Source organism: Lontra canadensis, unplaced genomic scaffold, assembly GCF_010015895.1.
Source record: "Lontra canadensis isolate GAN:19392208 unplaced genomic scaffold, GSC_riverotter_1.0 scaffold7, whole genome shotgun sequence".
Lineage (NCBI taxonomy): Eukaryota > Metazoa > Chordata > Mammalia > Carnivora > Mustelidae > Lontra > Lontra canadensis.
Genome location: NW_022631001.1, coordinates 21,233,705 through 21,250,615, shown reverse-complemented (window position 1 = coordinate 21,250,615; position 16,911 = coordinate 21,233,705). Strand labels below are relative to the sequence as shown.

Here is a 16,911-nt window from a genome sequence, read left to right as displayed (position 1 = left end):
AAAATTCATCCTTCTCAGTGAACACTTCCACAAGTTTAACAAATCCATATAGTTACATGACTACCACCTCCATCAAGATATAAAACACTCCTATCACCAAACTCTTCTGTAGTGTCCCCTTGTAGTCTAGCCCTCACCCACAGTCTCCGGCAACCACTGATGTATTTTTCTGGTACAGTTTCGTCTTTCCCAAAAGGTCACAGAAATGGAATCACAGAGTATGCTGCTTCTTTCACCTAGCATAATGCATGTGAGATTCACCTGTGTTGTTACATGTATCAGCAACCTGTTCCTTTTTATTACTAATACTGCATTGTACAGATGTACCTGGTTTATTTACCCATTCACCAAATCAAGGATTTGTGTTTAGTTTAGAAATATTGTAAATAAAGCCACAATAAATATTTGCATACCGGCATTTGTGTGAACATAAAATTTTCAATCCACTTTAGGAAATGCTTTAGAGTGGGAATGTAGTATCAAGGTAAATTTACATTTAATTTTATAAAAAACTTCCAAATCTATCATTTTGCATTCCCATCAGCAGTGGATGAGAGTGCCAGATTTCCCTGTCCTCACAGCACTTGACACTGTCAACATTTCTTTGGTTTCTGGTTAGGCATTCTAATGGTGTGGTGTTGTAATACCTCTAATAGGTGTGGTTTTAATTTGCATTTCCCTAATGACTAATGATGTTAAGTATGCTTCACTTGTTTATTATTTGCACTGCTTATTTTCTTTCCTTAAGTACCATTCAAATCTTCTGCTGATTTTCTAATCAGGTGATTTGTCTTATGACTGAATTTTGAGAAATCTTCATATATTCTTTATCAGATACATGTTTTGCAAGTATTTTTTCCCAGTCTGTGGTATGTCTTTTCAAAAACATGTTTTTTTTTCCTTTGACTTAGAAAAACAGAAATTTCGGGCACATGGGTGGCTCAACCAGATTAACTGTCTGCCTTTGGCTCAGGTCATGATCTCAGGGTCCTGGGATGGAGCCCCATGTTGGGCTCCCTGCTCAATGGAGAGTCGGCTTCTCTTTCTCCCACTGTCCCTCTGCACTGTTAGTGCTCTCTCTCTCTCAGATAAAAAGATAAAATCTAAAGAAGGAAGAAAGAAAGAAAAACAGAAATTTATTGTCTCCATTCGGGAGGCCTAAGTCCAGAATCAAGATATAAGCAGGGCTGCTTCCTTCTGAGGCTATGAAGGAGAATTGAGACCAGGCCTCTCCCAGCTTCTGGTAGCCTTGGCATTCCTTGGCTTGTAGATGGCATTCTCTCCTCTCCATGTCTTCACATCACCTTTCCTCTATGCATGTTTCTGTATCTAAGTCCATCCCACCTTTTTTGTACAGTTTATACATTAAAGGCATTATATACATTTGATTTGATCCAATTCTCTCTCTGAATTGTGGTAAAATACATACAACATAATGTTTACCATTTTAAGTCAATGTACATTTTAAGTGTACTGTTCTATGGCATTAGATACATTTACATTATTGTGCTGTCTTTGTAATTACCTAAAAGTATCTTTTTGAAGAGCTTTTAAATTTTGATAAAGTCCAATTTATCTAGTTATTTCTCTTATGGATTAAGTTTTTGGTGGCGTAAGAAATTTTTGTCTAATCCAACCAAGGTCACAAATATTTTCTCCTAAAAGTTTTACAGAATACTTTTTTAATTTAAAATTTTTTAATTTTATATTTGAAAATATTTTAAAATTTAAATTTTTCTAATTTTATAGAAAATTTAGTTTTACTTAATACATAAGAAATCAAACTAAAAATTTTAAAGGATGCATATGCATCCACAGAGCAAAACCTAAGATTCAGAGACTTCTCCAAAGCTAGGTTGGAGACATGCCTTCTTTATTCTCCGGGAACCCTCTTTCAGCCTGCAGGTCTCTCAGTTCTTCACTCTGTATAGTTACTGGCGCCAGCACCTTAACAAACACATCTGACCATGTTGTTGCTCGGTTTAGGAACCTCGGTTGGCTTCCCCACACCTCTTCAACAAAGCTCAGGCTCCCGGGCACGCATGCAAGGTCCTTCACAATCCACTCTCGGCTCACTTCTCCCTCAGAGTCACGTGCACTTCTCAACATCCCTGTCCATGCTGTGCCATTTCTGCCCTCCCAGCCTACACCTGTGGCCACATGCTAGTGCTGTGGCTAGAATGTCATTCCTTAGCTTACTTTTAATATTATCTTGTAATTACTGGCTTATACTGCTCCCTGCTTTCTCTATGAAACTGTGAGTGACTCAGAGGTAACAGCTAGTACTGTCAACTTTCACATCCTCAGAAACTAGCACAGAACCTGGCTCTGCAAAAAAAAAAAAAAAAAAAAAGTAAATATTTCCTGATTGACTTAATCAATATTACGAACTACTACCATGCTAAGCATTTTACATGAATTCTCTTTCCATTCTTATAAGAAACATATGAATATGTGGAATTATCCTCACTTTATACATGAGAAAACCAAGTACCAGAGAGAATTAATAATTTGTCCAAAGTCACAAAGCTGATAGGGTACCCTGAATAACTTTCAGGTGCTCTTCCCTTAACAGGATTTGCAAAGCTCTGCAGGAGCTGGTCCCATGCACCGCTCCAGCCTAACTCTTCCCTCACACTAGCTCTTTGTTACAGCCGGGCCCTCCGTTGGTCCCTCCACTATGCCATGCCTTCTTCCACCTACCATCATTTCTAAACTTGCTGCTCCTCTGCCTAGTATATTCTTACACCCCATACTCCCAACTCTTCCTACCAAGTCAGGGTCTAATTCCTTTTTCAGAGATCAGCTTTAGAAGCTGTCCCTGATTGTTACACCCCCTTAGCTCCCAAAGACTAAGTGCTTCCATGAGAGAAGCCCATGGGACCTCACTCCTTTTTGCCATGCACGCCTCAGCTAATTATTAGACCTTCATTTGTGTCATATCTGTCTATCTTGCTCATACCTAAATTGTAAGGTCCATGAGAGCAGCGCCATGGTTTCTGCTCACTGGCATAGTGCCTGGCACACAAAAGGTGGTCAATAAATACTAACAAATAAACAACAAACAAACAAAAACTCAGGTAAAAAGATCAGGGACCAAAGACAAGGACTGACAGTTCGATTCAGCTCTGTCTGGTTTTGCATGTTGTCAACTTACCCATCAGATAAAATGTTTCCTGTATGAACAAATCACCACCACTGATAGGTGGTATCGAAAAAACAATATTCAAAGTAATAAGAGAACAATTTTGACTACGTTCCTTAAGAAATTCCTAGTTATGCAGTTGACCATGCAGATTTGTTTTAGGACATGTTTACGAAGCATCCACTCTGTAAAGTTACCACATCAAACCCTGAAAGGAATATGGTAAATGGTACAACAAGGTCACTCTCCTTAGGTAGCTCATACTCACATCAGGGAGAGGGAGTTGAGACAAAACCTGCTATTAATGATAAAATAGGAAAACTATAGTAAGAAATGCATAAGTATGCTTATGGCTCTGTGAACAATCAATACATCAAAACACAGCTTGGAACACAGCTCAGATATTTAGCAAACATTTCCCGAGCATCTAGCAGTTTCAGACACTATAAGGCACTAGAAATAAAAAAATGAAAGAAGCCAGGATCGTGCAAAGCTCTCAGTCTTGTGAAATAAAGAATTAAATTGTCAAAAACATCCTAATTAACACTAGACACAGGGTGACACAGGAAGACAGAGGAGTGCTACTTAACCCACTTGGGGTGGAGTTACTTAGGGAACACACTGCCTAATAGAGATCTGAGAATAAGCAGAAGTCTACGAGGTGAAAAGTGGCAGTTTTTGCAGGCAGAGGGGAAAAACAGAGTGAAAGAAAAATGGTGAGGAAAAGCATGATGATTAGGGGAGTGACTCCAGTATCAAGTTCAAGATGAGGAATGGTGGGAAAGAATTCAAAAAAGGAAAGGCGGGGCTAGGGTAGAGAGCCCACCCAAGGAAAATAATGCACAAAATGCAAACTTATCTTCTTAGGAAAAAATGAGTGAAAAATTATAAACACAGACTTATAATTCAGGAAAAATCTTATCAGAAGTGCTAAGCAGCTGAGAAAACTGATGGGGAACTTCAAAATCAGGGCACCCAATCTGTTTTTTGAGTATGGAGCAGAAATCTGTAATAATGACTAAAACACCCAATAACTATCTCTTTCACAATATCTGAAAAACCAAAACCAAACTGAAATAACAAAGAAACCCAGAGGCCAAATCTCATTTATTAATATTCTGAAAAACATCAGGACTCACAAATAAAATCCAGATACTTTAAAAAAATAATTCAAGAGCCACATCGAGTTGTACAGCTTGGGAGGCAAATCTGTGTTTATATCTTGGCAGAGCCACTTACCAACAGTGTGACCTCAAACAAATTACTTTCTTCTCTGTAAAACTCCAGGGTTGAATGAGTTGATTCCCTAAGATCTGTTCCTGCTATAACATCCTAAGATTAACTAGAAGCATTAAACAAAATCAAAGGCTAAAAAGAATTCTTCATTATTTAGCCCCTGCCTTATCTATAACCACTTTTCCTCCAACACTTCAGCTCCACACTGTTATTACAGTGAATTCCTTTAATTCCTTTTTTTTTAAGATTTTATTTATTTATTTGATAAGAGTGAGAGAGGAAACACAAGCAGGGGGAGTGGGAGAGGGAGAAGCAGGCTTCCCGTCAAGCAGGGAGACCCATGGGGGGGCTTGATCCCAGGACCCTGGGATCATGACCTGAGCCGAAGGTAGATGCTTAACAACTGGGCCCCTCCTTTTAATTCCTTAAATGCATCATACCCACTCTTACCTCTGGATCCATAGACACTGTTCCCTCTGGTGCCCTTCCACCCTACCATCAGTGCCATTTCTTCCTAAGAAAGGGCCTTACCAATCTCACTCCTCCTCCAAGTGTCCACTACAGTATTCCTTCTTCCTTCCCCATCTCACAACCTTACCGCAGGGAACCCTGTCTTTTCCTGATGACAGCAATGCTAAGCTTTCTTTGAGTTTCCTGTTTAACAGCAAGTCTCCTCTACCTTGGAGTTGTGTGATGAGAAGGCTGAACTACACTGCCCATATACTACTGCATCACCAGTACCCAGAACAACGCCTGGGTTAAAGACTACTTATTTATTTGAGAGAGAGAGAGAGAAAGACAGAGCATGCATGGGGGCGGGGGAGGTAGGGGCAGAACGAGAGGGAGAGTCTCAAGCAGACTCAGTGCTGAGTGTGGAGCCTGACATGGGGCTCGAGCCCACAACCCTGAGATCACAACCTAAGCCGGAACCAAGAGTAGTACGTCCAACAGACTACAGCACCCAGGCGCCCCATAGTGCCCGGTTTACAGATAAAGTGGCTCTCCACAGGTACCGATGAAGAAATGAGTAACAAACTATGAAGACTCACCTCTAACACAGCCAGGACAGTGTCAAGCTGATCCTCTCGGAGAGTGATATTGTTGGAGATTTTTCTCATGGTGTGTATGGACTGCAGACGTACTTCCTCGATTTCATCATTAAACATGTCAACCAGGAAATCAAGGCACTTCTCCGCAAAAGAGGGTGAAGACTGGGCCAGCATGCAGAGAGCCTCCACGGCAGCAATGCGGACCTCTAGACAAAAGGGGACAAATAAAGCTGTGCATTAGGTTATGAGCCATGGGACAAATCCAAGGATTCCTTCTCTTTCTGGTTTATCTTTAACTCTCTACTCCTCTCCATTAACAAACTCTCTCTGGGAGATCTCCTCCATGCCCACAGACTCAGCTACCACCTTCACACTGATCTCAGAACAAGGACTTTGGTGTCACGGGGACTGAGGTTTAGATCCTGACATGCAGACGTGATCAAGTCACATGTCTGTCTTCAGTAACTGCACCTTGAAAACTAAGTTCTTGTTTACCTCAGTACAACAACCACCGTTCTCCACTCAGTACTTTTTTCAAAAAGCAATTTTTAAATAATTAAGATTAAAACAGACTAGATATCATGTTCTCATCTTAGAGATAAGATTCAGCAAAGTGAATTAACTTGCCTTAAAATGAGTGAGAGCAGAGATAAGACTAGTACCCAGGTCTGCTGATTCTAGACTACCATCATGTAGTGGTTAAGGATACATGCTTTGGAATGATAAAGGTCTTACAGTAAATTGTGAAGAGTAATTCCTCCACTAACTTGAAGGGTGATCTTGAATAAGTAACTTTACTTCCTAGCACCTCAATTTTTTCACCTTAAACAGAGATAATACTCATTTCCTTACAGAGTAGTTAGAGGCTGGGGTATGTTAAAAGCTCAGGAGATCTTAGCTACAGCACAGGTATGGATCTTATAAGCACCATGAAAACAGAGGCATGTCTTCTACCTCCCTGTATGCCCTGAACACATAACAGTAAAGCCACTGATTCCAGGAAGCCCTTCATTCATTCACTAGTAATACTTCCTGAATGCATACTACATGCCCAGAGCTAACAGCCTTGCTAAGAGCCTTAGGAAAAAGCTAAGAGCCTTGATACAAAGATAAGAGGTAAGTAAGCTACAGACTATGCTCACAAGATTTCCATACATGCTTGTTCTGCTCCAAAGGTTCCCACATGGTTCTGCAACAAAACGTACAGTTTTAAAAAAGAAAGAACTCCTCAAGTTGTGGTTAAAACTCACAAATATAATTTTTTGTGTGTGTAAGAAAGGTTTTATAGACACTTTAAAAGCAGAGTTACTACATTAAAGCAAGATGACTCGGATTTTTCTTGGTAGCAATGAATTCTTCCCTTCATCAGAACCGAAAGATTTGCTACACTTCATAATAAGGTAATTTAAACATGAGATTGCTAATAATTACAAAGAAAGCCAGAAATGGGCCAAATGTGTTAAATGCTGGGTCCTCTGCCTAGGGCTTTACCCATTACACCACACTAAATCATGCGTAACTCTTGCAAGTCCACAAAGTGAATCACAGAGACACTCCTGATCATCAGCAGATAATCAGTGTGGACATGAGGGGATACAATTCTAAGCAGAAACAAAGAAACTTTTGTGTTGCTCTTTGTATGTGTAGTCTGGAAAATCAACAATTTCTACTGGACTCTTTGGAATGTTGAAAATGTATTACAGTCTCTTTAAGGGTCCAGGGCAGAGGAAAAGGAATCAGCTATGCTAAAGAGAAGGAAAAAAAAAAAAAATCCTCTGTTGCCTTAACATGTGCATTCAAATCCTGGCTTTGTGCTTAGTACTGAAGACACAAGGGTGAACAAGAAAGAGACGGCCTCCCAGTGCCTACAGACAAGAATAGTTAACTGGATTACAAAGTGATTGATGAGCAGTACAGTAAAAAGCACAGGGAGTATAAGAAAATGCAAAAGCGTTATGTAGCCCACTAAGTTGGATCAGAGGCAACGTTCTGGAACAAGTGACCTCTAAAACAATACCTAAGGGAGTTGCTAAGCCAAAAGAAAGGAAGAAGGCCTCCCTTCTAGAGGACTAAAAGAATGTATAATCTAGAGTCCATAGCTAATGAAATAAGGCACTGTTTCATTCCCAGCAGCATGTCCCTAATTCACCCAGAATTTTAGAAATATGATAAAATTAGAAAGCCAGCATAACTGATACTGGTTATGATATATTTGCTTTCCAAAGTTAAGTCCCAAAGTTAAGTTAAACCTTAGTGACAGTTAAGTGTCTGACTCTCGGTTTCCACTCAGGTCATGATCGCAGGGTCATGAGATTGAGCCCCACGTTGGGTTCCGTGCTCAGTGCAGTGTCTGCTTGAGATTCTCTCCTTCCCACTCTCCCTCCCCCACTCATTCTCTCTAAATAAATAAATAAATAAATAAATCTTTAAAAAAAAAAAAAAAAAAACCTTAGTGACAAACTTATGTAGAACTAAATAACATAAATATTAATAGTGATGAAATTCAATTTGTAAAATTAAATAAAGTAAAAATGCTAGCAGAAACTAAATAAAATAGGCTCCAGTTACTTGTCTTAGGATATAATGGGTATTAATAATGACTTCTTTATTATGAAATACCATTTAAAGTGTAATTCATGTATCCAGTTCACAGAAAACAAAAAAGGAGAGGCTGCTTTAACTAATTTCTCTATACAAGTTTCCCCCATTATCCAGAAAAAGAGTGAAACAATGAAACCTTTCATTTAGGTGAAACAATGTAAAGCAGAGTGTAAATGATGTAAAGCAGAGTATCCCCCACTTTCCAAAAGTTCACTTTGTGTCACCTCACTTTTAGAAAAGACTTATATGGGTATGGTAATGACTTTTTTCATAAAAACAAAACTCCTTTTGGATTTCTTTTGGTTAACAAAAACGGGTACTAATGTAGGTTTTTTTCATGAAAGCAAAGTGGCATAAAGAGAACTTTAAGGAAGTGGGGAAGACACCTGTACACTGAAAACCTTATACCTAATTAGAGAAGGAAACCCAATTCTTATATCTTGTAAAAGAAAATGATCTTTCAAAAGTAATTCTTGCCCTTCTAAGAAGTTCTACTCTGAGGTGATTTTTTACAGGCATTTTAAAGACCTGAGTTCTAATCCTCTGATATAAATTTACTACAAAATTTGAACAATCAACATTATCTCTCCCGATCTGTTACAATTACTGAAAATGAGATGGCTGTAGTCAATAACCTCAAAACAATGACATTCTTTATGTGAGACAGATAGATATAACAGAAATTACAAGAGCTTTGCAGAACTTCTTTCTACAGGATTTATCTATCTAAAACAACTAAAAACAGAAATAAAAAACAGAAACAACAGTATTCAACACACTGGACATCAGATAATAAAGGGTAATGATCCCTGAGAGGGAGGAAATAAATTAGGTAAGCTCCAGAATTATACAAGTTTATTATCTGGGAAGCTTTTCCAGGTTCCAGGTCTCCCTGCATTGAGAAGATAGAGCTAGGAGTCTGGAAAGGCCAATGTGGACAGAGTTCATAAGGCAAAGTACCAAAACAGAGGGTACCACACAGGGAGCACTTTGGAGATGGGCAGAGGGTCCTCCTCAAGTCATCAGCTGAGTCCTGATCTGTTAAGAAATTGAGGTCTGAGAAAGAACCACTAAGCAGGGCTAGAGGGAACAATCTCCAAAGCTCATAAATAGTCTACAACTGCTTCTTGTAGACTTGTTCTACAAGAAGACTTGTTCCAGGACAACCTGTTTGAGTTGGGAGTAAAATGAGCCCTAGACTAAGTGCTGCTTCAGTTCCTCTTAACAAAGCTTAAAAATAAGACCTGAAATAAATGCATCCCAGAACTAAGCTCAAGAATATAGGACTATAACAATGTTCATTACCCAACAAAGTAAAATTCACAATGGCTGGCATCCAATAGAAAATTGCTAGCTATGCACAGAAGTAGGAAAATATACACAATAAGGAGAAAAATCAATCAATCAAAACAAACACAGAAATCACACAAAGATTTAATAGACAAAAACATTAGGATAGTTATTGTAAATGCATTCTCTGCTGACAAAGTTAAAGGAAAGATCAAGGAGATTAAGCAGATACATGAGAGATACTAAACAAACCCAAATTCTAATTGAATTTGTATGAATGAAAACTATAAGGTCGGAGATGAAAAATACACTGGATGAGATTAAAATCAGAATACACATGGCTGAAGAAAAGATTAATGAACTCCCAAGACATAGCAATACATATTATCCAAAAGGAACAAGAAAAAAGAAAAAAAATCAGGATGGAGGGGCAGCTGGATGGCTTAGTTGGTTAAGCATCTGACTCTTGACTTCTACTCAGGTCATGATCTCAGGGTTGTGGAATCAAGCCCCGTATTGGGCTCTACACTGGGCATGGAGCCTGCTTAAGATTCTCTCTCTTCCTTTGTCCCTCCCCCCACTACTTCTCTTAAAAAAGTAGGGGGGATGGAGCATCAGTGAGTTCCAGGACAACCTCAGTAGTCTAATATATGTGTGTCTGGAGTCACCAAAGAAACATGAGACCACAAAATATATGAAGAAGTAACAGCCAAAGATTTTCCAATGTAATGAAAACTATAAACCCACAAATCTAAGAAGCAACAAACCTCAAGCATAAGAAATATGAAGAAATGTCACCAAGACACATCACAGTTAAACTGCTTAAAACTGATGACAAAGAGAAAAATCCTAAAAGCAACTAGAGATGGATAAAGAAGATGCAGTATATGCATACAGTGGAATATTAGTCAGCCATCAAAAAGAATGGACCACTGTCATTAGCAACAACATGGATGGAACTAGAGAGTATTATGCTAAACAAAATAACTCAGTCAGAGAAACACAAATACCAAATGATTTCACTCATATGTGGACTTTAAGAAACAAAACTGATGAACACAGGGGAAAGGAAGGAAAAATAAGATGAAAACAGAGAGGAAGGCAAACCATAAGAAACTCTTGACTATAGGGAAATGAGGATTGTTGGAGGGGAGGTGGGAGGAGGGATGGGGTAATTGGGTGATGAGCATTAAGGAAGGCACTTGATGTAATGAGCGCTGGGTGTAATAGGACTCATGAATCACTAAAATGAAACTAATAATATATTAATATACTTAATATATAGTATTATTATATTATTATTAATTAGTATATAATACATTAATATACTTAATATATTAATAATATATTCTAAAAAATATATTATAGTTAACTAACTTGAATTTAAATTTTAAAAAAGCAACTAGAGAAAGACACATCATGTAAACAACAAATATAAAAAATGGCAGCAGACTTTTCAACAGAAAGAGTGCAAACAGGAAAATTATGGAACATCTTTATAACATGGCAGGGTGGGACACACACACACACACACACACACAAAACCCCACCTTATTAAACTGGAGTTCAATTTCCAGTGAAAATATCTTTCAAAAATGAAGGTGAGAGGCACCTGGGTGGCTCAGTTGATTGAGCATCAGACTCTTGATTTCATCTCAGGGCTTTGAGACTAAGCCCTGCATTGGACTCCATGCTCAGTGCAGTCTGCTTGAGATTCTCTTCCCTCCCCCATCCCTCCCTCTCTGTCCCTCCCCACTCTTGCACACTCTCTCTCTAAAATAAATAAATAAAATATTAAAAAAAAAAAATGAAGGTGAAAGAAAATCTGCATTAGTCAAAATAATAAAGGCTTTGAGGTCAGATATACCTGGTTTAAATCTTGCTTCTGTCTCTTACTAGCTGGGTGACCGATAACAAGTTATTGTTATCAATATCAGTAATATCAATTTTTATTACCAATTATTAAGTGCTTATTATAAATGGGTCATGTATTTCTTTTAAAGATTTATTTGACAGACAGAGATCACAAGTGGGCAGAGAGGCAGGCAGAGAGAGAGGAGGAAGCATGCTCCCTGCTGAGCAGAGAGCCCGATGTGGGGCTTGATCCCAGGGCCCTGAGATCATGACCTGAGCCAAAGGCAGAGGCTTAGCCCACTGAGCCTCCCAGATGCCCCAAATGGGTCATGTATTATGCCAAGTATTTTGTGCACATATAATCTCGTTTAATTCTCACAATTCAGAAACACTAATTATTAACCTTGTTTTATAGAAATACTGGAAACCTAGATTGACTGAACCCAAAGTCCTGCTCTTAACCACTGTATTATATACCACATGGGCCTCACTTCTGTTTTTATTTTTTTTTTTTAATTTTTTAAAAAGATTTTATTTATTTATTTGACAGACAAAGATCACAAGTAGGCAGAGAGGCAGGCAGAGAGACAGGAGGAAGCAGGCTCCCTGCTAAGCATAGAACCTGATGTGGGGCTCGATCCCAGGACTCCAGGACCATGAACCGAAGGCAGAGGCTTTAACCCACTGAGCCACCCAGGTACCCCGTCACTTCTGCTTTTAAAATTAAATTTAGTGACTGTGAAGACTAAATGAGACCCTACATGTACACTAACCAGTGTAACGCCTGATCCATGGCAGGCACTCAGTAAACAGCACAGTTATGATGCAGTCATACTTACCATACATCTCATCTTCCAATCCATGAACAAAGGCTCCACAAGCTCCTGACTCAATCAAGTTCACAGCTCCTGTATCTATTTCTTCCTTGGGAGCATCATCTCCCCACTTTCTGCCACTGGAAAACTCTCCTGAGCTGTAAAGCTCCTTGGCACGTTCATGTGCAGTGCGTTTTCTCTGTATAGGACAATGACAATTAGCACTTGCAGGAAGCTCATGAGGGAATGGTAAGATGTATTCTGAGAACATGGTAGGAAATATGACTGTTCTCTGGCAGCCACATTAAAAAAAATAAAAAGTACTCAATCAATCAGAACAAAGAAATGCAATCTGAATGTCAAGAAAGACCAAAGGTTCACAGGTCTGTCACAGCGGATGTAATCTTATTAAAGATAGCAAAAGAATGTGTTGATCGGGTAAGTGGTTATGTTTTTCACTGTGTACAGAACACAGGAAAGGGAGAACCAGAGGGGTAAATAATAGCAGTGTCCCTCTAACACCATCCTGGGTTGATAATAAACTGGCCCTAGAAAAGAATTTTTTTTTAGTCCCAACAGAAGTGAGTTTGAATTTGGAAACACTGTGTTCTATTTGAGCAACACTGCACTCACCATGCAACCTTCTGGTAAATTCACTTTCTGCCTAGAATGCCAAAGAGGGAATATACTGGTCAGCTAAAGTAAATATCCAGTCCAATCGACGATATGGATCTCATCATGAATAAACTGCCATTCTGCTTTATATATCAGCCTCTTATGAACCTTCCTGGTGTGAGTCCACATCCTTATGGCTGAGTATCTCAAAGGCACTGATGAAATATAGTACCCAAACCTACAAAGATGTGGGCCAGACCCAGTAGTAAAGTTTGTACCTTGTGATGTATCTTAGAAACCCCTGCATAATCCATCCTTCCCCATTTACCAAGAGCATGCTGTTTTTTTACATTTCTACTCCAGCATATACAAAGAACACTTAATCACCAACCTCAAATGAAGGCAACACCCTTCAGGAAATCCATATGGCAATGTTTCATTAAGCATAGACAGAAACTCCTCAACCACTCCTAGAAACTTATCTTATGGAATGACTTAAAAGAAGAAAAGATCTAATATGCATGAAGATGATATTCCTTTATAATGGTAGAAAAATGGAAGAATCTAAATGCATAAGATAGGGCTAAAAAATTGTCACATCTACTTAATATATTACATAATCAGTAAAAATGCTAAGTATAAAGTTGACTATATTAAAAAAAGCATATGATATAGTGATAAACATAAAAGTAGACTATTAAATTATCTGAATACAATGATTCAGTGTTTAAATATGCATAAGAGCTGGAGAGAAATATACCAAAATGACAGGAGTCCTAGAGTAGTGGGAATATGGGTAAATTGTTTGCTTTCCTTCTATTTGTCAAAGATTCTGATCTCTTTATTATCATGTTTATAATTTAAAGATTAAGATAATGACAATATTGACTCATATTTAGTCCTGACAATTACATCAGAGAACATGGTTAAGGCTGAAAGGTATCCAGTGCTTTGTTACTGTTCAGAGAAAGAATTTACTCACTCTTTCAGGGAAACTGCTGTAGAAAAGGAGTCCTGACCTGTCAGTCATACAGTCTCACAAAACAAGAACACATCTTTGTAGTTTCTAACAAACAGGAAGTTAATCTTACCTCTTTGTAAAACACAACCTGTGCAAAGTATTACATTAAAATAATTTAAAATTTAATGAAATAACTTGTAATTTGGTTCAAGTTACTAAGATTTTATGCTAAAGTATAGTCTAGTCACCCAACATTTACTTGATAAATATCTAGGCTGCAAAATTAAATCAACACAGCTTGCAGATAGCTGATATTAGTTACAGAAACCCAGTCTGAATAACAAAGAATTCAAGTTACCCTAAGATCAGACATGAGCTTCTTGTCCAGTGTCTGCTCCAAGAAATGAGAACTGACTTGTTCCATTGAGCCCTGTAAAAACAAAGAATCAAGAGCAAATTAAACAACTTTTAAGGTCTGAATCTTATCTTAAAATTCAAAGTTTGCAGCCAACTTAAATGCATAAAGATAACATTTCTTGACAGTAAAGATGCTTACAGGTTCTGAATCATCAGCAAAATAATAAAAACATTAGCAGCAGCAGCTAGCAGCTAAATAGAGCTTACTATGTCATACACTGTTTATACATATATTAATTTAGTTCTCCTATGAAGTAAATACTACTATTAGTCCCATTTTATATATTGGGGGAAAAAAAAGAAAAGAAAGTTGAAAAAAAAAAAAGGCATAAAAAGATTAAGTGACTCATTTGAAGTCATAAGAAGTATAATTTACAGAGGTGGGCTATAAACCAAGTTTCCCGAATCCTTTGCCTCAACTGCTACTCTCCACAGTCTCTGCATTCCCTTTCATTCTAGTTTTTCCATTCATTTGTTCATTCAGTCACTCATTCAATTAAATAGATATTTATTTAGCTGCCACTCAGTTATATGCCTACAGTTACCAGGAATAGCAATACAAAAGAAAGACATCAATTCCACACCTAATGACCTCACAGACTAGTGAGAGAAACTGACAAGTAAATAGATAACCGTATGATGGTATAAAATGTTACAATACACATAGAAACAAACGCATATGGGAAACTCAGAAAACAAGCAGTGTAAAGAGGAAACAGGGGAACTGGTAATCACAAGTGCAAATGCATAAAGAGAGAATGTCATGCAGGAAACATCAAGTGGCTCTATGAATGGGAGGCAGGACAGAGGAGCCAAAAATGAAGCAGGATGGTTAGGGATCAGATCATAAAGGGCCTTTGTTATGACCCTTTGTCATGTTTGTTATGGAAGGAGTTTGCTATAATTCTGAATAACCAGATAATCTTTTCTCAATAAGGAGCTCAATAGTGTACAAAGTATTTTACTCATACTTTAAAAATTTCTTTTTTTTTAAACTTTTTTTTTTTAAAGATTTTATTTATTTATTTGACAGAGAGATCACAAGTAGGCAGAGAGGCAGGCAGAGAGAGAGGAGGAAGCAGGCTCTCCGCAGAGCAGAGAGTCCGACGCGGGGCTCAATCCCAGGACCCTGGGATCATGACCCAAGCCAAAGGCAGAGGCTTAACCCACTGAGCCACCCAGGCGCCCCTTAAACTTTTTTTTAAAAGATATTATTTGTTTATTTGACAGAGAGAGATCACAAATAGGCAGAGAGGCAGGCAGAGAGAGAGAGGGAGAAGCAGGCTCCCTGCTGAGCAGAGAGCCCGATGCAGGGCTTGATCCCAGGACCCTGAGATCATGACCTGAACCGAAGGCAGAGGATCAACCCACTGAACCACCCAGGTGCCCCTAAAAATTTATTTCTAATAATCCCCTGAAGAATATAAATTATCCTGATTTTATTTTCCTTTTTTTTAGGTAATCTCTCTGCCTACGTGGGGCTCAAACACAACACTGAGATCAAGAGTCACATTCACTACCAAGTGAGCCAGCCTGGCACTCCAAATTATCCTCATTTCTTAGATGAGAAATTGAGGCTGAGAGATTTGGTAACTTGCTCATTTCAAACAAGGGAAAAACACAGATTTACACCTCATAAGCATCATCTTAGCAGCTATGTGGCTAATGGACCAGAAGGAAATCAAAATGAATCAGAGACACAGTTTGGCAGGCTATTAGAGCAGGTCTTAGATAATCTTCAAGAATATACTGGCACCTTTCTCTAATTCCTAAGTTAGTAAATATGGAAATTCTTATAGAGGATCAAACTTCTCCAATCACTTTTCCCACAGAAACTCACATGTTCTATGGGAATAGCCTTACCCAAGTTAATACCTTTTCTACAACTCCAGGAGAGCAACTGTTGTACTATTTTCACTTAAGTAGTTTCAAATCTACTTTTTCTTATTTCTACATGGTACCATTGATTGCCTTCTTTGTTAAATAGATCTGATCAATATCAAATCTAACATTCATGTTTTTAATTCAAACATCAATTTTATGAATAAGAACTCTAAATTTTCAAGATCTCCTCAACTTTCTCTTTAATTTCACCACCAGCATTAACAGTTGGCTTTTTACAAAATAAGTCAATCAGAGAAAGACAATTATCATATGATCTCCCTGATATGAGGAAGTTGAGAGGCAATCTGGGGGGTTTGTGGGGTAGAAAAAGAATAAATGAAACAAGTGGGATCGGGAGGGAGACAAACCATAAGAGACTCTTAATCTCACAAAACAAACTGAGGGTTGCCGGGGAGTGGGGTGGGGGGGTGGGGGTGGGTGGGTAGGGAGAGGGTAGTTGGGTTGTGGACATTGGGGAAGGTATGTGCTACGAAGTGTGTAAACCTGGCGATTCAAAGACCTGTATCCCTGGGGCTAATAATACATTATATGTTAAAAAAAAAAATTAAAATTAAAAAAAAAAAAACAGTTGGCTTTTTAGGGGGCACTTTTTTCTTAAAAAAGAATTAAGTTTCTGTTTTGTATTGTTTTTTAAGTAAGCTCTACGTCCAGCATGGGGCTTGAACTCACAACCTTGAGATCAAGAGCCATGTGCTCTATTGGCTGAGCCAGCCAGGTGCCCCAAGAATGAAGTTTTAATGACATCACAGTGAACTACTCAAAATCCCTAGTCTCAAGGGCCCTCTCCAGTGCCTTTAGCTGAGCTGTCTCCCAACACAGTAGCAAAGAAAGGGTATTATCCAAATTCTAGCCTCAAAAAATTACATATCATTATTTGCAACAAATCTCCTGTGTTACCTGAGAATATGTAAAGCTTTCCATTTTAGTCCATAATTACCAAGAGCCCTATAACATAAAAATCCGCTTGAAAAATGTTGAGACCTAAACTAGTACAAACCCAGTAGAAATAGGGAAGGGAGCAAT

General features: G+C 38.4%; 1 protein-coding gene across 2 annotated transcripts in view; it reads right to left on the bottom strand.

Moving 5' to 3' along the window:
* The window catches only part of INTS4 (integrator complex subunit 4), a 108,646-nt gene that overhangs the window by 35,503 nt on the left and 56,232 nt on the right, over window positions 1-16,911 (bottom strand). For both annotated transcript variants that reach the window (XR_004382146.1, XM_032852984.1), the window contains exons 9-11: window positions 13,925-13,996; window positions 12,015-12,189; window positions 5,431-5,636 (exon numbers count right to left, since the gene is read on the bottom strand). Coding sequence is in view for 1 of the 2 variants with exons in the window: in XM_032852984.1 (XP_032708875.1) it covers window positions 5,431-5,636; window positions 12,015-12,189; window positions 13,925-13,996 (453 nt within the window). In the remaining variant the exon portion in view is untranslated. The remainder of the gene's footprint in view (window positions 1-5,430; window positions 5,637-12,014; window positions 12,190-13,924; window positions 13,997-16,911) is intronic.